Source organism: Scyliorhinus canicula, chromosome 2, assembly GCF_902713615.1.
Source record: "Scyliorhinus canicula chromosome 2, sScyCan1.1, whole genome shotgun sequence".
Classification (NCBI taxonomy): domain Eukaryota; kingdom Metazoa; phylum Chordata; class Chondrichthyes; order Carcharhiniformes; family Scyliorhinidae; genus Scyliorhinus; species Scyliorhinus canicula.
This window is the reverse complement of record NC_052147.1, coordinates 180,861,756-180,882,426: the sequence shown is the minus strand read 5'-3', so window position 1 is coordinate 180,882,426 and position 20,671 is coordinate 180,861,756. Positions and strand designations below refer to the sequence as shown.

The 20,671-nt window shown below is 46.3% G+C and overlaps 1 protein-coding gene across 5 annotated transcripts in view; it reads left to right on the top strand.

The window, feature by feature from the left end:
* myo1b (myosin IB) overlaps positions 1–19,256 on the top strand; it is a 336,645-nt gene extending 317,389 nt beyond the window's left edge. For all 5 annotated transcript variants that reach the window (XM_038789125.1, XM_038789124.1, XM_038789122.1 and 2 more), the window contains 2 exons: positions 11,204–11,331; positions 17,845–19,256. In XM_038789125.1, the coding sequence (XP_038645053.1) occupies positions 11,204–11,331; positions 17,845–17,968 (252 nt within the window). In that variant the 3' untranslated portion in view covers positions 17,969–19,256. The remainder of the gene's footprint in view (positions 1–11,203; positions 11,332–17,844) is intronic.
* The last annotated feature ends 1,415 nt before the right edge of the window (positions 19,257–20,671 follow it).

Sequence of the window (20,671 nt, the reverse complement as noted above, 5' to 3'; positions counted from 1 at the left end):
GAGAGAGCCTACACACAGTCCCTCATGGACTACAGCTAATTACCTACCTACCAAACGTGTGGTAGCCAGCTTGAACACACCAATTTTCCACACACACCAATTAAGTAAGTGGCCAGATTCTCTGTTTTAGTGATGTTGATTGAAGATACATATTGCCAAGAAACCAAGTTTGAATGCTAGAATCTATGATTACGGACTTGGTAACAGGCACCTAGAAATTCATAATATGACTGAACAGACTCAACATAGATTTATGAAAGGAAAATCCTGTTTGCCAAATCTGTTAAGCGTTGTTTAAGATTGTAAGTAGTAAGATGGATAAGGGAGACATGATGTGGAGATGTCGGCGTTGGACAGGGGTGAGCACAGTAAGAAGTCTTACAACACCCGGTTCAAGATCAACAGGTTTGTTTTGAATCACTAGCTTTCAGGGCACAGCTCCTTCCTCAGGTGAATGAAGAGGTGGGTTCCAGAAACATATATATAGACAAAGTCAATGATGCAAGATGATACTTTGAGTGCGAGTCTTTGCAGGTAATTAAGTCTTTACAGGTCCAAATGGAGCAACTGGAGAGAGGGGTAATCACGGGTTAAAGAGGTGTGAATTGTCTCCGGCCAGGACAATTGGTACGATTTTGCAAGCCCAGGCCAGATGGTGGGGGGTGAATGTAATGTGCCATGAATCCCAGGTCCTGGTTGAAGCCATACTCACGTGTGCGGAACTTGGCTGTAAGTTTCTGCTCGGCGATTCTGCGTTGATGCATGTCCTGAAGGCCGCATTGGAGAATGTTTACCCGAAGAGCAGAGGCTGAATGCCCTTGACTGCTGAAGTGTTCCCCAACTAGAAGGGAACATTCCTGCCTGGTGGTTGTCGCACGATGTCCGTTGTCACAGTGTCTGTATGGTCTTGCCAATGTACCATGCTTCGGGACATCCTTTCCTGCAGTGTATGAGGTGGACAACGTTGGCTGAGTCGCACGAGTATGTACCGCGTACCTGGTGGGTGGTGTTCTCATGAGTAATGGTGAACCCCATGTCGATGATCTGGTGCGTCTTGCAGAGATTGCCATAGCAGGGTTGTGTGGTGTCGTGCTCGCTGTTCTGAAGACTGGGTAGTTTGCTGCAAACAATGATCTGTTTGAAGTTGCGCCGTTGTTTGAAGGCAAGTAGTGAGGGTGTGGGGATCGACAGCGCAAACTGCCAGCTCAAAGTGGAGAGGATCTCCAAGAAGATCGCGCATATAGACACTGATATTAAGTTTCTACAAAGATGCAAGAAAACAGACAAGATCCCGAAAGGGCTACAGATCACAAAACCACTCATGTCGACCTACAACACAGACCACAGACTACGCTGAGAGACTCTTCCGTCGCACATCTCTCACACTCCTCAACCACCTCGAACACCAGCTCTACAGCAGACGCCGCAACCTGGAAACCAAGATAGAGTCCATATTCTCAACTTGCACTCAGGACGCAGTAGGCCAGCTGCAGAAACAGATGAGACAACAATACTACGCCATCTATATGCACAACAAGAACAGCAAGCTCGGCATCACCACCAGCAGCAACCAAACCCCCCCCCCCCCCCCCCCCCACGGTACCACAGTAGAAAACAATACAGGAAAATCTATTGTCAACTTGTCGGACTACACCCTTCAACCAGACTAAATCGAAGTCCTCAGCAGAGGGCTCAGTTTCTGAACCACTATCAAAATGGACTCCATCAGTCTCGTGGCAGACATGGAGGAATTCGACAGACCAATGCGGCTCCGTGAGTTCTTCCACAGACCCCAAGAGGCCGACAGCGAACCCAATGAGACAACCAATGAACCGGAACAGCAGACCGAGAGATCTGCGGTGCGGCAACCGAAGAGGAAAGAGTCGAATTGGACCCCTCCGGACATCCGCTGCCCTAGACTCGGCATGTATGCTCAAGCCGTCAGGAGTTGCATCAATGCCGGATTCATCAGTCGCATTCACAAGACAGCTCTGAATGTCACCCAAACACAATGCAACGCCATCGTGCTCTCAAGACCAACCGCAACATTGTCATCAAACCAGCAGACAAAGGAGGGGCCACCGTCATACTGAACAGAACGGATTACTGCAAAGAAGTGTACCGACAACTCAACAACCAGGAACACTACAGACAGTTACCCGCAGATTCAACCAAGGAAGACACCCGCCAACTCAACAGACTGATCAAAACCTTGGATCCAGACCTTCAGAACACCATACGTGCTCTCATCCCACGTACTCCCCGCGTTGGAGATCTCTACTGTCTCCCGAAAATATACAAGGCCAGCACACCAGGCCGTCCTATCATATCAGGCAATGGGACCCTGTGTGAGAACCTCTCTGGCTACATCGAAGGCATCTTGAAACCCATTGTACAACGAACACACAGGTTCTGTCGCGACACGACGGACTTCTTACTGAGATTCAGTTCCCATGGGCCAGTTGAACCGGGAACATTTCTTGTCACAATGGATGTCTCGGCTCTCTACACCAGCATACCCCATGACGACAGCATTGCTGCAACAGCTTCAGTACTCAACACCGACAACTGCCAATCTCCAGACGCAATTCTACAACTCATCCACTTCATTCTGGATCACAACGTCTTCACCTTCGACAACAAGTTCTTCATCCACGGAACAGCCATGGGGACCAAGTTCGCACCTCAATATGCCAACATCTTCGTGCACAAGTTTGAACAAGACCTCCTCACCACACAGGATCTTCAGCCGACGTTATACATCAGATACATCGATTACATTTTCTTCCTTTGGACCCAAAGCAAAGAATCACTGAAACAACTACATAATGACATCAATAAGTTCCATCCCACCATCAGACTCACCATGGACTATTCTCCAGAATCAATTGCATTCTTGGACACACTCATCTCCATCAAGGACGGTTACCTCGGCACTTTGCTTTACCGCAAGCCCATGGATAACCTCATGATGCTCCACTTCTCCAGCTTCCAACCTAAACACATTAAAGAAGCCATCCCCTCTGGACAAGCCCTCCATATACACAGGATCCGCTCAGACGAGGAGGGGCGTAACAGACATCTACAGACGCTGAAAGATACCCTCGTACAAACGGGATATGGCACTCGACTCATCGACCGACAGTTCCAATGCGCCACAGCAAAAAACCGCACCGACCTCTTTAAAAGACAAACACGGGACACAACCGACAGAGTACCCTTCGTCACCCAGTACTTCCCCGGAGCGGAGAAACTGCAACATCGTCTTCGCAGCCTCCAACACGTCATCGATGAAGACGAACATCTTGGCAAAGTCATCCCCACACCCCCACTACTTGCCTTCAAACAACCGCGCAATCTCAAACAGACCATTGTTTGCAGCAAACTACCCAGCCTTCAGAATAACGACTATGTAGCCACACAACCCTGCCATGGAAATCTCTGCAAGACGTGCCAGATCCTCGACATGGGTACCACCATTACAGGTGAGAACACCACCCACCAGGTATGTGGTACATACTCGTGTGACACAGCCAACGTTGTCTGCCTCATACGCTGCAGGAAAGGATGTCCTGAAGTGTGGTACATTGGCGAGACCATGCAGAAGCTGCGACAATGGATGAAAGGGCATCGCGTGACAATCGACAAGCAGGAATGTTCCCTTCCAATCGGGGAACACTTCAGTAGTCAAGGGCCTTCAGGACACACGACAACGCAGAATTGGCAAGCAGAAATTATCGTCTTGCATCATTGACTTTGTCTATATATATATATGTTTCTGGAACCCGCCTTTTCATTCACCTGGGGAAGGAGCTGTGCTCCGAAAGCTAGTGATTCGAATTAAACCTGTTGGGCTTTAACCTGATGTTATAAGACTGCTCACTGAGATAAGGGAGAATCAGTGGATGCAGTGTATTTGGATTTTGAAAAAAGCATTCGATAAAGTGCCACTCAAAATTAGAGTTGATAGGATCAAGGATAATATATTTGAATGGATTGAGGATCAGTCAATGGACAGAAAACAGAGATTAGGAATAATCTGAACATTTTGTGGGTTGACAGACTGTAACTAGCAGGGTACCGCAAGGGTTAATACTTGAACCTCAGCTATTTACAATCTTTATTATTGAATGGGGGATTGAATGTTGCACATCCAAGTTTGCTGCTAAGTAAGCAATAAGAGGACTCAAAGACTCAGTAGTGGTTTATAGGCCCATTGGATGCCTGGGAAAAAAGATGGAATACAATGAGGCAATGTGTGAAGTTATACACATTGGTAATTTTTTTTTAAATGTAAATGTTAAGAGACTGGGAATGGTTTGCACATAAAGGGGCTTGTGTGTCTTTGTACATGGATCACTGAAAGTTAACTTGCAGGTACAGCAAGCAATTTGGAAAGCATGTGGTGTGCTGATGTTTATTACAAAGGTATGGAGTATAGGAGTAAAGAAGTCTTAGTGCATTTCTACAAGGCATTGGTGAAGGCACACCTGGAGTCCTGTGTGCAATTTTGGTATCCTTACCTAAGGAAGGAAATACTTGCCCTAGAGAAGTGGAATAAATACAGGTTCATGTGATGATGGAGGGGGGTGCCCTAGGAGGAGAGATTGACAAAATTAGACCAAATTCCTTGGAGTTTAGAACAATGACTGATGATTGAAAGGTATAAAGTTCTTAAGGGGCTTGACAGGATAGAGGCTGAGAAAATATTTCCCTTGGCTTGGGAATCTAGAGCACAGAGTCACAGTGTGGGCCATATCTTGGCCCTGAGTTTTGACTGAGGAGTGGAGCTTAAGTTGGGAAATTCCAGGAAAAATAACCACAACTCACAGGAATTTTGTGCCGGGGCTGGTGGGGGGAAGGGGGGGGGGGATTGCATGGCGTGGGGATATTATCAAGTCTGTGGACCCCCGAAATGGATGCTCGGAGGACAGATAGGGGAAATATGGGGCGAAATTCTCCGACCCCCAACAGGGTCGGAGAATCGCCTGGGGCCGCCGAAAATCCCGCCCCCGCCGTGGCAGAGATTCTCCGCCACCCGGGAATTGGCGGGGTCAGGAATCTCGCCACACCGATCGGCGAGGACCCTGCGGCGATTCTCCGGCCCGGATAGGCCGAAGTCCCGCCGCCACCAGAGTGGTTCAAACCTCGGCGCCGCGACCGAGCCCCCGGGGTCCTGGGGGGTGGCGCGGGGCGATCGGACCCCGGGGGGTGCCCCCACAGTGGCCAGGCCCACGATCGGGGCCCCCCGCTCAGACTCCGGGCCAGTGCCCTGGGTGCACTCTTTTTCCTCTGCTGCCGCCACGGCCTCCGCCATGGCGGAAGCGGAAGGGAAATCCACATCACGCATGCGCCGGTGGTGACGTCAGCGGCAGCTGGCCGCTGACATCACCGCCGGCCAATGCGCCGACCGGCGAAAGCCTTTCGGCCAGCCCCGCTGCCGGGCGGCGGGCCTGAAAGGCCGCTGCCGCCGGTTTTTTGCGCCAGTCTTCTGGTGCCAACCGCTCCGGCGCGGGGCTAGCCCCCAAAGGTGCGGATAATTCCCCACCTTTTGGGAGGCCCGACCCCGGAGTGGTTGGCGCCACTCCCCTACGCCGGGACCCCCCGTCACGCCGGGCAGGGGAGAATCCCACCCATGAGGTGGGCTGGTTAAAAGATCCACCTTTGTTGTCTGGACTTTGTCTCCATGTTAAAAGATTCTAGAGCCCCTGGTCCACACCCCAAGAATGGAGGAGCAGAGATAGGTGGTGGTGAGGCAGAGCTAGGTGCCATCAGCATATGTATGGGTGGCACAAGTGGATAGCACTGTGCCTTCACAGCGCCAGGGTCTCGGGTTCGATTCCCCGCTGGGTCACTGTCTGTGCGGAGTCTGCACCTTCTCCCCGTGTCTGCGTGGGTTTCCTCTGGGTGCTCCGGTTTCCTCCCACAGTCCAAAGGCGTGCAGGTTAGGTGGATTGGCCATGATAAATTGCCCTTAGTGTCCAGAAATAGTTAGGAGGGGTTATTGGGTTACAGGGATAGGGTGGAAGTGAGGACTTAAGTGGGTCGGTGCAGACTCGATGGGCCAAATGGCCTCCTTCTGCGCTGTATGTTCTATGTATGTGTTTTTGGACGATGTCGCTGGGGGCAGCATGTGGATCAGAAATAGGCAGTGGCCCAGGAATGATCCTTGGGAGTACTGGAGGTAATGGTCCCAGAGCAGGAAGAAAAGCCATTGCAAATGATTCCCTGGCTATGATGAGATATATAAGAATAGAACTGGGTGAGAGTAGTCCCATGTAGCTGGACGACATTCTGTTTAGCACGGCTAAATCGCTGGCTTTGAAAGCAGACCAAGGCAGGCCAGCAGCGCGGTTCAATTCCCGTACCAGCCTCCCCGAACAGGCGCCGGAATGTGGCGACTAGGGGATTTGCACAGTAACTTCATTTGAAGCCTACTTGTGACAATAAGCGATTTTCATTTTCATTTCAGTGGAGTGGTGTTGGGTGAGGATGGTGTGGTCAACCATGTCAAAGGCTGCAGCCACATTGAAGGAGATTAGGAGGGGAAGTTCACCTTTGTCACAGTCACATAAGATGCCATGTGACTTTGATAAGAGCTGTTTCGGTCCTGTGGCAGGGGCACTTCCAATAATAGTATTGAGCTGAAATGTCAGCATAAGTTTTTAGGTCCTTGGAATAGGATTTGAACCTGGGAAATAGGCAAACGTACTATTGTTGAGACAGGGTTGAGGTCTATAGAAGACACAGGTCAGGATCAGGCTCTGCTTAAATACTCTTGTGGTTTGATAATGTCCCACCCACACAGTTATTCTCCGAGATAAATGGCAAACAGATATTATACTGTCAAAACAAACTGGAGAATGAACACTCTGCTTTGAAACAGTGTCCTTTCTTTCCTGCCAATATACATGAAACACAAGTCTGGAAGCTAGACTACTGGTCTCGATAGGATGCTAAAATGCAAATAGCCTTTCAGAGCATTTCATTGCGAAGATATTAAAATGCAACAAACCTTTCCTGAAGATTAATGGATGCCAATTTCACAGTAGACTTACAGACTTCTTGGCCTTGGAATGAAATACCACCGATGGTTGTGAGAAGAAGCCCATTCTATCACAAGGAGATACAATGGGTAAAACTCAAACCCAAGTCATCTGAGATCATTTGTGTGGACAATGGAAAACAGATCTGTCGTCACCTAACAGAATCTAGGTTCTGATCAGGAACATTTATTAAGACACAGTTTAAGGGCAACCACTGACAGAGAGGGAGAACAGATTTAGACCAGCAAAGGAAAGGCCTTGCCTAAAAACCATCAGCAAGCAGTGAATTGGGGCTAGCCTTTACTTGCCGCTTTGAAGAACAAAACAAAGTTGTCGCTATTGGGGTTCAATTGCACCTCAACTGGAATGAAGCCAGAAAACTATTGCTGCAAGCTGTAAACCACTGCAGAAACATCTAATCTTTATTTCTTCAGTAAACCAAAAGAAAATCACAACACTGCAACATTTCACCATTGCATCTCAAGGGAATCTTGGGTGACAGTGAAATCTTGGATGCTGAAGAGCCAAGTGCATGCTACCTCTTTTGTAATCACTTTTTCTTGCACGTGTGTGTACACGTGCATGAACATTGTACAAGGTGTGTACCTTGTGAACATGACTATAGAACATAGAACAGTACAGCACAGAACAGGCCCTTCGGCCCTCAATGTTGTGCCGAGCCATGATCACCCTACTCAAACCCACGTAGCCACCCTATACCCGTAACCCAACAACCCCCCCCTTAACCTTACTTTTATTAGGACACTACGGGCAATTTAGCATGGCCAATCCACCTAACCCGCACATCTTTGGACTGTGGGAGGAAACCGGAGCACCCGGAGGAAACCCACGCACACAGGGGGAGGACGTGCAGACTCCACACAGACAGTGACCCAGCCGGGAATCGAACCTGGGACCCTGGAGCTGTGAAGCATTTATGCTAACCACCATGCTACCCTGCTGCCCCGACTATACCTCGGTACCCGTGACAATAAACAAATCCAATCCAATCCAATCCAATGGGTGCTGTTGCAAGTGCATTCAGGTGTGGAGAAATAAAAAATTAAATTAAACTTGGGAGAGAACGTACCGTTTGCCTTTTCTTGAGAGTTCTGGCACTCGAGAAGTTAAAACACTTTCTTTCTTTGCAAAATGCATCTGTTTGCAGCCAGACAAGCTGTAGAAAAAAGGGAAATCATCCTACCATCTCTCTTCTGTCCGTAACAATAAGTGCCATCATTCGTTATTCAAGCTGTGCATGAAGATAAGCCATATGGCTGAGATGCCACATTCCACCATGTATCAGCACCTTTCACACAAAAAAGGAGAGTGGAAAGTGAGAGAAAACCCTGGCAAAACCTAGCAATAAAAAGTGTTCCTTCCGGGTTTGTCTTGTATCCCTTGTTCGGTTTGAACTGTTACAGTATATAATTTGAACCTCAAATTGTCTTTAAAGGGCAGCACGGTGGCACAGTGGTTAGCATTGTTGCCTCACGGCGCTGAGGTCCCAGGTTCGATCCGGGCTCTGGGTCACTGTTCGTGTGGAGTTTGCACATTCTCCCCGTGTTTACATTGGTTTCGCCCCTACAACCCAAAGATGTTGAGTGTCGGTGGATTGGCCACATTAAATTGCCCCATAATTGGAAAGAAAAAAAATTGTCTTTAAGACGGTATTGTTTCTTTTATCCACTTTGGGAATGTCGTTAAAATATCTGAGACTTGGCTTTTAGTGATAATTCAAGACCTCAGAATGATGCTGTAATTCAGGAGCCAACTATCCAGAAGTCCCTTGGCATAAGAAGCTGTTGCTGAATGTGAACATTAGTATACCATTAGCCTTTCACTGTAGGGGTCTGGTGGGTGTGAGGCTGTTATTGAATACAGCTTTTGTCTTGCCTTTTAACTTAGCCATAATTCTCGCTGGAGTACGTCCATTTTATTTGCAAAATGCTGCATAATTAGGAACGGTCACTTAAACAAAAATAAGTGTGCCAATAGAAATGCGGAGCAGTACAAACCAGTGTCAAGTTTGTTCAATTTAGGTTTGTGTCAGTTAAAGGTTAAAGTAAGAATATGAGCTGCTAGTTTAAAAGTGCAGCAAGTACAGCTTTCTTGAAATAAATTGGTAGTATCATTTAGGTTTGTCAATTTGCGCTTTATGGAAATCTAACAGATCTAATAAATCCAGTTTAGCTTGCTCTGGCCTCGTTCCAAGGAATATGTACACGTCTTTACTGAACAGTGCCCTGTTTCAGCACATGACTTAAAGCATTGTTTCAAATTTGCCTGCTTCATAGAGCCAATTTGAATCTTATTTAATGTTTAAAATTATATTTATCCAGGACTTGTTATCAAAGCATCCATGTCCTTGGACTTACAATTTTCCACTTTACGTAAGGCTGACATGTTATACTTTGATCTTCTCGTATTTTCTTGGGCCTGCATCATTTGAATCATGACGGGAGGGAAATCAGTCCTTGGGCTGTTGAACATTATACCTTGTTTTAACCTCCTCCAGTTGTCACAGCCGGTTCTGCACTGGAACTAATGGTAGAAAACAAATAACATGATTTTCTTCTTGTATACTTGTCCTTTAAAAACATTGGCCATATTAGGGCAGACATAGCCACCATCCCATCTCTCTGACTGGATGTCTCAGAAGAGGAGGCAGATTATATGGTAACTGTGGAACATTCCCTCACTTCAAACTTCATGTCTAATTTCAACAATGTGTCTCCCCTGTCAGATCAGATGTAAGTTCTTATTTTAACGTTTGGGCCAAACTCTATTTTAACCCCCGGATGCTTGCGTTACTGCTCGTACTCCAGAAGGCTACTGCAAATTGTTTTTGAGGTGAAAAGGGGCCCCAATAAATGATCTTGCAAAGAATGTTTAAAGTTTTGTTCTTGGCCAGGAGGAAGAGGGCTACTTGTCCAGGCCCCACATATAACTATTTGGCATATTTTCTCTCCCTCTGACAGTCGGATCCCGCTTTGCTTTTTTGCTTCCATGCACCAGCCATTGTTCCAATCCTTTCTGAGAAAGGAAAATAAAGCTCATGCGTTAAATGGCCTGAACCTCTCACTGTGCTGGCCGCCAAGCATCTCACTCAAGCCAGGCAACCTTTTTTCCTCAGTCCCCCGCACCATGTCACATTCATGTTCAAATGGGGACTTGTAATGTTGGGAGTCCCATATTGGTTTCTTTTTTTTTTACATTTAGTGTACCCAATTCATTTTTTTCTAATTAAGGGGCAATTTTAGCGTGGCCAATCCACCTACTCTGCACATCTTTGGGTTGTGGGGGTGAAACCCACGCAAACAGAGGGAGAATGTTCAAGCTCCACACGGACATTAACCCAGAGCTGGGATCGAACCTGGGACCTCGGCGCCGTGAGGCAGCAATGCTAACCACTGTGCCACCGTGCTGCTCCCATTTTGGTTTCTTAAGGTTTGCATTGAGATCTGGTTATATGTGAGCTCCTTCTAGTGACAAAAAAACGTATTGCACCACTAAAATTGCTACTTTTCCACAGGAATGACCTACTTCATATTAATGTTTTGTATATAACAAGGAAGGTTTTTGAATAAGGTGAAGGTGATAAACGGGGCACTTTTCCATTTTTGGTATTTAATATATTCCCAGGTCACTTGACTGTTTCACCTACATATTTTAATTCTAGCTTGAGAAGATCACCCACCTCACTGTAACACTTTGACTTCTCCAGCCCCTAAATACCAGTCTGTGCCAAATTATAAATTATTTCTGCTAAGAATCTGAAGCCACTGATCATTTCATCTAAGGAGGGCCCTTGCAAGCAGGGGACGAACAAGGCTTTCATGCTAAGTTTGGTTGGATTTGAGCTGAAATCTCAGGGTTGAAATTTACTAGTAATTTAATTTAGTAGGCCCGTGTCTGGAATTCAGGCCCAGTTGATGCTGAATTACTGACATCAAGTCCCGAAAGACATGCTTCTTAGGTGAATTGGACATTCAGAATTCTCCCTCAGTGTACCTGAACAGGCGCTGGAATATAGTGCCTCGGGGCTTTTTACAGTAACTTCATTGCAATCTTAATGTAATCCGATTTGTGACAATAAAGATTATTATTATGAGCCACTGGCAAGAACACTAATACCACCATTCCTTTTATCGCAGGGTACCGCATCTGCTGCTAAGGGCGATTTCCTGTTCACCAGTGACCGCTTAATTGAAATTATTACCAAGATTTATCGCACAATATTCTTCAAAACCAACCAGAAGATAAATGTTGAGATAGACAATGAGTAAGTTCTGACATTTTTTTAAGAAGAAGGGGAAAATGAAAGTAGTGAATCTGTTTAAAATACTCAACATGTGCAGAGATGGCTGAGGATATGCGGGTGGAAGGTTAACCCTTAAGGTGTGGTTCTTTGCCAGAATGTGCATTCAGGCCTTGACACCACTCCTAAGGAAGCAGGTTCTCGATCTCTCTCTTTAGCAGCATCCATTCCCTCCATTTCATAGCTGTCCTGGCCTGCATTTCCATTTCAACCTTTATCTTATCTGGTGTTTTGACAAAATACCTTTTCCCTGCCTTTCAGAAAACAAAGGTCATAAGCTTCAACACGTCTTGATACAAGTTTCCCTCTACATTCTTCACCCCTCAGTTCTGTTGTAACCTGCGCAGATCCTACTGAGTTGGGACACTTGGTTACCTCATGGATCAGGGGGAACATGAGCTCCACTGATAAGAAGCGGGGCAGTTGTTAACCTTTTCTGTTGTATAAATAGAGCTGGCCAGTTAGGTACTGGCTGGAAAGAAGACCAGTAGTGAAGTACTGGTGCTGTGTTCTGAGAAGTTTTGTTTGACTCACAAAGTCGTGTTGGACTCTTCATGGCCCTCACCAAAAGTTTACACTGACCCCATCCTGTCTTCCAACCTCACCCTTTTCTGTGTTTTCACCATTGCCTCTGACATTCCCCTCTCTGGGCTTGAACAATCTTCAGCAAAGAACTCAACTCCATTGCCATATCCTTAGCCCTCCCCCCCCACCACCACCGTGTATTTCAGGCCCGGTGTGACTCGCGCTCTTGGGGGGAGTGGGTCTTCTCCCAGTACAGTGGACTCTTTCTCCAGTATACAAATTTTTTTCCACCTGGACTCATCTTACCACCTTTAAATCTTTTCATTCTGAACTGCTGACATACATCAGCCATCTCAATTTTTCTGCTCCACTATCTCATTCCATCTAATCCGTCCATCTCTGAACATGCAGCACTCTGTTGTCTCTGGTCCAATGCTAATATTATCGTTGAACCCTCCGACAAAGGTGGCACTACTGTTGTTTGGTGAAACAATCTCGACCTAGTAAAGGCTGAAATGTAACTCTCTGATATTTCCCTCTGCCTCTGCTTGGATCAAACTCTTACCACTGAACATCAAGTCAGCCTGCCACCGACTTTGTCTGCTTTAGACATTTTCTTTCAAGACCTTCAACCTCATAGTCTCTGAACTCAGAACAGCCTGCTTCTGCCTCCTTCCCAAGATCCACTAATAGGACTGCCCTGATGGACCCATCAGAACTCCTTTGTTAATTTCTACTTACATCCTCAAGTCTTCCGGTGCCCTCCATCACTTTAGAAGTTTCCTGGTTCTAGCCATCTCCTTTTCAGCATGGGTTTCCAATCTCTTGAGTTCCCATCTCCCACCCGGACAGTCTGAGTTCTGTGTTTCTTCCTTGAATGGAGAGTCGGCCAGTCCCCATCCACCACTATCTGGCTGAACTTGTTTATTGGACAACTGCTTTCACTCCAGTCACTTCCTCCAAAGAAAAGGTGTTGTTATGGGTCTGCACTGACTGCCACCGCTACTTTGAGTACACATTGTCACATCCTGCTTCATGTAAGGACTCCATTCCATTCTCTTAGATGGTCCATCTCTGTTGTGGCTGTTTTGGTGAATCCAACCGTCCATACCAGTGCTTGCAATGTGTCTGTCTTTTTCCTCAACTGAGAGTTATCCCCCACCACATTTGTCAGTGGCCCTCAACCATGTCTATTCTGCTCATTCCGGCTCTCGTACCTTCCCCTCCCTTGCAGAACCCTTGTTCTCACCTTCAACCCCACCAGACTCTGCAGTTGACAGATCATTTCCGCCACAATCAGTGTGATGTCACCAGCAAACACTTTGTCCCCTGCCCTCCTCTTTCAGCAATCCAAAGGAAACATTCCAGATATCTGCTCCACTCATCACCCCCTCACATCCCTAAGGCACCTGCCCAAGCAAGCGCAGATGCAATACTTGCCCATTCACTTCCTCTCTTCACACCTTCCAAGGCCCCAGACACTTTTTCCAGGTGAAACAACAATTTGCTTGCATTTCAGTTGAATATACCGTATTTGCTGCTAGCAAACCAGTCGCCGTCATTGGAGAAAGCAAACGCGGATTGGGTTAATGTTTTGCAGAACATCGATGTTCAACTGTAAGTGTAACCCCGAGTTTTTAGTCCACCAGTTGTTTTTATTTTTCATTTCACAACCACTGTGACCCATTTCTCCTCGGCCTCTAACACTGTCCCAATGAAGCTGGACGAATGCTCGGGGACCAGCACTCATCTTTCAATTAGTCACTTTACAGTCTTCTGGATTCACAATTTCAGATAACAACCTGTCAACCAGTTTTTTGTGTGTCTCTCTTTGTGGTTTTGAATTTGGAGTATAGGAGCAGGTGTGAGCTATTCAGCCCCTTGAGCCTGCTTTGCCATTTAACCTACAACATGGTTGATCTTCTACCTCAACGCCATCGCCTTGCGCTACCCCCAGTTCTCTGAATGTCATTGATATCTGGAAATCTGTTGACGTCTGCTTCGAACATACACAATGACTGAGCTTATACAGCTCTCCCAGATAGAGAATTCCAAAGATTCTTAAACTGAAGACATTCTCGTCCTCTCTCCTCTCCTCTCTTTCAGACAGTCGATGTTGGTGAATGTACTTTACCCACTTACATGTCCTCTGGACACTTTTTATTTTTACTTCCTTACTTGATCCATTACCATCTCCTCTTGCCTCATACTATCATCCCTTTTGTCATTTCATCTCTCTGCTTGCTACTTTATGACAGACATTCCCTTTTGTTCTTGCACACCACCGAGCCTGGCTCGAACCTGATGCCCCTCCATCCCAAGTTGAACCCCGGGGCCCAAGGGCACTGAGCAGGAGGAGGGGGCACTGAGTGCCAACCTGGACCTGTCCCATGGAGTAGGGATGGTGGCCACCAGCTCCCCCGCGTTCCACTCTCTGATGAGGCCGCGTCTTGAGGTCATCACACGGGATAGGGCGGCAGGTCTGGGCATGTGTTATCGACAAGTGTGTTGGGGCCTCCTGGCCCCAGATGATATCTGCCAGGATCATCGAAGGCCACGGGGTGAGGTAAGCAGCTGGCTGCCTCCACCTCGGATGTGCATCCTGGGGAGACACCAAGCAGTAGAGCCAGGAAGGATAAGCACGTTGAGGATCATTGAGGGCACCAGGGGAGGAGGGTGGGGGGGCTAGATAGGGGGTGGTGGGCTGTGTGGGAGGCACTATGAGGAGTGGGGAATTGTATGATACCTGTGACACATTAAAAACCATTGATCACAACCAGTATGCAACCCCTGTCACTTTCTACTGCTATGCAGGCTGATCTCCGAACTCTTGGCCCATCTCTCCAGGCACCCACCCTCCCCGCCCTGTAGCACTCGCCCAGTCTCCGGCTGTGGACATGTGACCGGAGGCTGTGTCCCATCCCTTGGGTGTTCTGAGGTTTGTTGCAGTGTGTGTGGTTTTGCCTCCCACAGTGTTCAAGCACAGTGTCCATGTATAAAGGTGTGATTGGGATGCTAGGCAACAATTCCCACATGCTACATGGCCCACCCACCCACAGGAATCTACTTGGGTTGTGTGATGTGCTCACTGAACCACGATTGCCAATTCCCTATTATCAATAGCTTTCTGCCACACGGCCAGAGGCCTCGGCAGTCGGTGGGGTTATGGGTGGTCGGCGGGGCAGACAGGCAGGGGCTAGGGTTGCCCCCGTAATGGGTAAATATGATCCAGGGGTTGGCATGCTGGTGCCGCACATGGTTCCCCCCCTTCCCCGCCCCCATTCCCATGGTGGTCCACCCCTGCAGAGGGTGCCTCACCCACTGCCGAACACTGGGGCAGCAAGCCCAGCACTCTTTGTCTGTGAGGAAAGATGGCTACTCACCTCCTCGGCTCACTGCAGAAGCTCTTCCGCTAGGTTCACATTTTTCAAAAGGAGTACTAATCGGTGCCAGCGTGACCACTTGCTGGGGAGGCCACTGAATGACAGAGACCGTTGAATATGGGGTGGCTCTCGTTAATTGTATGGAAATGGGGTTTAAATGGTGATAGTTGGTTTCTCACCACGCTACGGTGAGATTCGATTTCACCATGGGCGCGGGCCGGTTGCTTCGCCAACTGTTTGGCATCCTGCGCAGTTCTCATTTTTGACCTCTCCCGCTAATCACCAGCCTTGTTTCGCTCAAGCAAGAGTGCAATGAGAAATGAGACGTGCGCCCTTGGTGTTTTTCCAGTTCTGACAAAAATTCATGGACTTAAAACGTTAACTCTGTTTCTTTGTCCATGGACGCTGTCTGGCCCGCTGAGCATTTCCATAATTTTCTGTTTTTGAATATATTGGCCTTCGAGAGGGCTCAGGCCAAATTCACTAGAATGACACCAGGGCTAGAATGGTTATATTATCAGGGCATAAAAGAGGCTTGTATTACTTTGACTGTAGAAGCTTATGAGATAATCTAATTAAGATTTTAATGATGATTGAAGGATTTGATAGTATAAATCGAGAAACAGTTTCCTCGGATAGGTTTTTCATAGATCATAAAATGGAGAGTCAAGAACAGCGACGATATATTGGATCCGGCTGTTTAGGGCACTTTTTTTGCAACAGGGGCATCTGGAATTCTCTTCCCTCAAGGCGTTGTTGAAGTTGGGTTAATTGAAGATGTCAAAACTGAGATTGGTATACATTTGTTAAGATTATGGGCATTACGAGTTACAGATTCAGTGCGGGTAAATGGAGTTAGAACATAGAACAGTACAGCACAGAACAGGCCCTTCGGCCCTCAATGTTGTGCCGAGCCATGATCACCCTACTCAAACCCACATATCCACCCTATACCCGTAACACTACGGGCAATTCAGCATGGCCAATCCACCTAACCCGCACATCTTTGGACTGTGGGAGGAAACCGGAGCACCCGGAGGAAACCCACGCACACAGGAGGAGGACATGCAGACTCCACACAGACAGTGACCAAGCCGGGAATCGAACCTGGGACCCTGGAGCTGTGAAGCATTTATGCTAACCACCATGCTACCCTGCTGCCCCGAGTTAAGAAACAAATTAGCCATTATCTAACTGAATGATGGTATAGGTTTGTGGGACTAAATGGTTTACATTTGTTCTTGTGTTCCTAACTGAAGGATCATATCCTGCATGTTAGCCCATCATTCCCCTTTAAGTAAATGAGCTCTGAATGCTTAAAAGTAAAAAATGCCCATGGTCAGTGGTTTGAATTGAGGCTACTAGTAGTAGCTCTTTGACTTTCCATCTGTTGGTAAAAATAAAAGTTCCTACTGCAATGTCTATCTTTTCCCCCTCTATTTTTGAAGTTGTTTGTATTTTTTTTTAAATAAACATTTACTGCATAAGTAGGAATTAACAACTTGGGCAAATACCTCAAATCTAACTCATGACAAAGTGTCTGGGCTGCTGTGAGTGGTGTGGGGCATTTATGTTCTGGCAATGGTGTGCAGGACACAATTGCCACAGGATATCAAGCCCTCTTGATGGATATAATAGTTGAATGTTACCAATGTCACCCACAAGTTTGGTTGGTTGTGAGAAAGGTGTTTTGGGTCCATTGACAAAATTAACAGAAAATCCAGCACCATTCACTGTTACTTAGCTGTTGGTAAATTGGGGTTTCTGACCAGGGCACAGTTAAGAGGTGGGGGGTGGGGTGGCAGGAGAGTTTAGTTATCCTTTTTATTTAAAGATTTAAAGAGAAAAATGTATAATTAAATTAATTTGAATGCAAGCTGGAATGAGATGAGTGGGAAAGTCATTAGGAATGGTTTAATGGCTATCTGGGGAATAGGATGAATGCACTTGCATTTCTTCACAACCAGGTTTATAGCCTCATCTGAACATTTACAGCTATTTATTTCCAGTGCACACAAGAATGCCACTTGGGTGTCTGATGGGGCGCGGGGTGTCTGATGGGGCGCGGGGTGTCTGATGGGGCGCGGGGTGTCTGATGGGGCGCGGGGTGTCTGATGGGGCGCGGGGTGTCTGATGGGGCGCAGGGTGCACCGAGCCGCCCCTCAGAATTAAATCTTTACAAGGTTGGTGGATATTTGATCAAGATAAAGTTTAATTGTCACCGACAGCAGTACACAGACCAGGACCGTTGATTTCATTGTAATATTGACTTTGTTAATTTCCAAACAAATGGGGATGTGCTGGAATTGCTTAATTGCAGCCTCACTCTTGGGAATTTATAATTATTATATCCAGGATGATTGGAATGCAATTACTTTTTAAAAGGGTACAATGAGAGGAAGGCTATGCTCTCTGTGCAAAGAGCATACAATACATTTGAAAAAATGTGTGTATTGGATCCTAACTACTCGTCCTGTGTTAGGATTTTGAATTAATGGACCTGGTATTCAGTACGAACCTGTCAGCTCAAGTTTTCATTGGGCAGTAATAAATGTTTGCTTTTTTTTAGGTTTCTGGTACAATTCAATCAGGATAAAGTCTGTGTGAAGTTTATCCAGGGAGCGCAGAAAAATGGCAATCTCCCTGCATGCAAGAGGAAAAATAATCGTCTGCTGGAAGTCACAGTTCCTTAATCGCTGCAATTGTCATCAATTGTGGGACAATTTCTAACTGCACATATGGTTACATATTCTTTCTGTTAAGTTTCTTCTCCTGAAGCTGTGACTGGCCGTTGGCAGTTGTGTAATGTAACGGTGATGTCAATTTGTTTTCTAATTGTAAGATTGGTTCACAAATGGTTGAAAAAAAAACCCACAATGAGTTCCTTTCACAAATTTCAGGGTGGTAGATCCCACCATTTAGTGTACCTGCTGTCTGATATGGCAGGCCAGGAAGATTCCAGATTTAATCATTCAGCTAGCTTGTCTCAGCTTGGGCCAGCAGTAAAACACTACAGTTGGACATATGGGATGGCTGATGAACTCTTACCGCCAATGGTCACTAAGCAAACAGCCACTTGGATGAGGCGTCACAGGTTTGAGCTTCTAAACATGTGGGACTACCTAGCCATGAGTCAGCACCTTCAGGAGGACGTTTGGGGGAGGGGTGGTTATTGGAGAAATCTCGGGGCGGGCAAGGATTATAGGACTTTTAAATGTGAAACAGATCTTTGGGGGGGGGGGGGGGGGGTGTTTTAAGCAAATTCATGAACTTAGACCTAAGATGGATGCCTCAGTGTGTGGAACACAGTAGTCCTAGCTTTCTGCAAGACAGACGCTAAAACTAGATGGGATAAGAAAACTGATTTTAAAACCAAATTGAGCGATGTGAGATGCTGCGGGTGATTATATTAATACGTTGTAACTTTACATATTAAAAGCTGTCACTTGGTTATGGGGATCAACCTTTCGGAGATTGGACTATTGCTGAACTGTGTACAGGAATACTGCTTGATTTGAAACAAAATTAATGCTTTGTATGTAATATACAACAAAAAAACAGGTTTTAAAGCATTTTGTAAAGGCTATTTATGTTGAATTTCTAGGAGAGTTCCTACATACAGACAGCCTCTGTTGAAAGCTGTAATGCAGCTGACAGGCCAATGTAACTCTTGCTAAATCACTTAGTTTATAGAATTTATACTATACACCTCTTTACAAAAACAGTAACAGAATTAATTGCAGTTCAATGGGTTTTCACTAAGAAATGTTTGAGGTAATGAGATGTAAATAGATTGAAGTTCGTATTGTGATCATAGTCTGATGTTTCATTGTGTTGTAATTCTGTAATGTTATAATCGTATTTTCGTATTTAATACCTCTTTCAAGCTCATCATGCCTAGAGAATTTGTGTATCAGACAGCAATCAAAACCAGAGTTAACAGAACTGATTTCTTAATCTTTTATAAATCTGTTAGATTCATTTGTCTGTGGTGTTTTCTGTTACATATAGTTTAAGTGTGAGTACCAAAAACCACTGAATGTGCATGGGTTCAGTGAGTGGCCTGATCGCAATGCCCTTGAGTAGTTAAATGAAGAGTGACTTGTGATTTAGTATTTATTGAATTTGCTTGGTGAATAATCCCACATGTACTTTTAAAAATTCATTTATGGGATGTTGGCGTTGTTGGTTATACCAGCATTTATTGCCCTTCAGAAGGTGGTGGTGATTTGCCTTCTTGAACCGCTGCAGTCCCTGCGATGTAGGTACACCCACTGTGCTGTTAGGGAGGGAGTTCCAGGATTTGGCTCCAGCCACAGTGATATATTTCCAAGTCAGGGTGGTGAGTGACTTGGAGGGGAACCTCCAGGTGATGGGGTTCCCAGGCATCTGCTGCTCTTGTCCTTCTAGATGGTAGTGGTCGTGGGTTTGGTGCTGCCCATTGAACCTTGGTGAGTTCCTGCAGTGCATCTTGTGAATTAAATGAAAATGAAATGAAATGAAAATTGCTTATTGTCACGAGTAGGCTTCAATGAAGTTACTGTGAAATGTCCCTAGTTGCCACATTCCGGCGCCTGTCCCGGGAGGCTGGTACGGGAATCGAACCGTGCTGCTGGCCTGCTTGGTCTGCTTTAAAAGTCAGGGATTTAGCCTGGTGAGCTAAACCAGCCCCTGGTTTGTGGATAGTACACACGGCTGCCACTGTTGGTTGGTGGTGGAGGGATTGAATTTTTGTGGATTGAATTGTCCTGGATGGCGTCGAGCTTCTTGAATGTTGTTGGAGCTGCACTCATCCAGGAGAGTATTCCATTACACTACTGACTTGTGCCTTGTAGGTGGTGGACAGGCTGTGGGAGGTCAGGAGGTGAGTTACTCGCCGTATGATTCATGGCCTTTTTTCCTGCCCTGGTAGCCACATGGCTAATCCAGTTCAGTTTGGTTTTTTTAATAAAATACATTTACTCAAGGCTTTTCAACAAAATATAAATACACAAAATAAGAAAAGAAGAAAAGACCATCACATCAACCCACCCAACAACCCCAATCCTCCAGCCCTTCTAACGCTGACCCCCAAACATGTCCCACCTTCCCCTTTTTTTACCCCTCTGTCCCCCACCTTGCTGACCTCTCAATCCTCCTTCTGTTCTGGGCATGCCTGAAGCTACAGGGGTTCTGGCAGGGTTTGCAGATGTAATGTCCGAGGCATTGGGGGTAAAGGTGGCACCAAATCCAGAGGTCGACGTTTTGACCTATGATACAATAATAATCATAATAATAATTTTTGTCATTGGCACAAGTAGGCTTACATTAACACTGCAATGAAGTTACTTTGAAAATCCCCTTGTCGCCACATTCCAGCACCTGTTCAGGTACACCGAGGACGAATTCAGAATGTC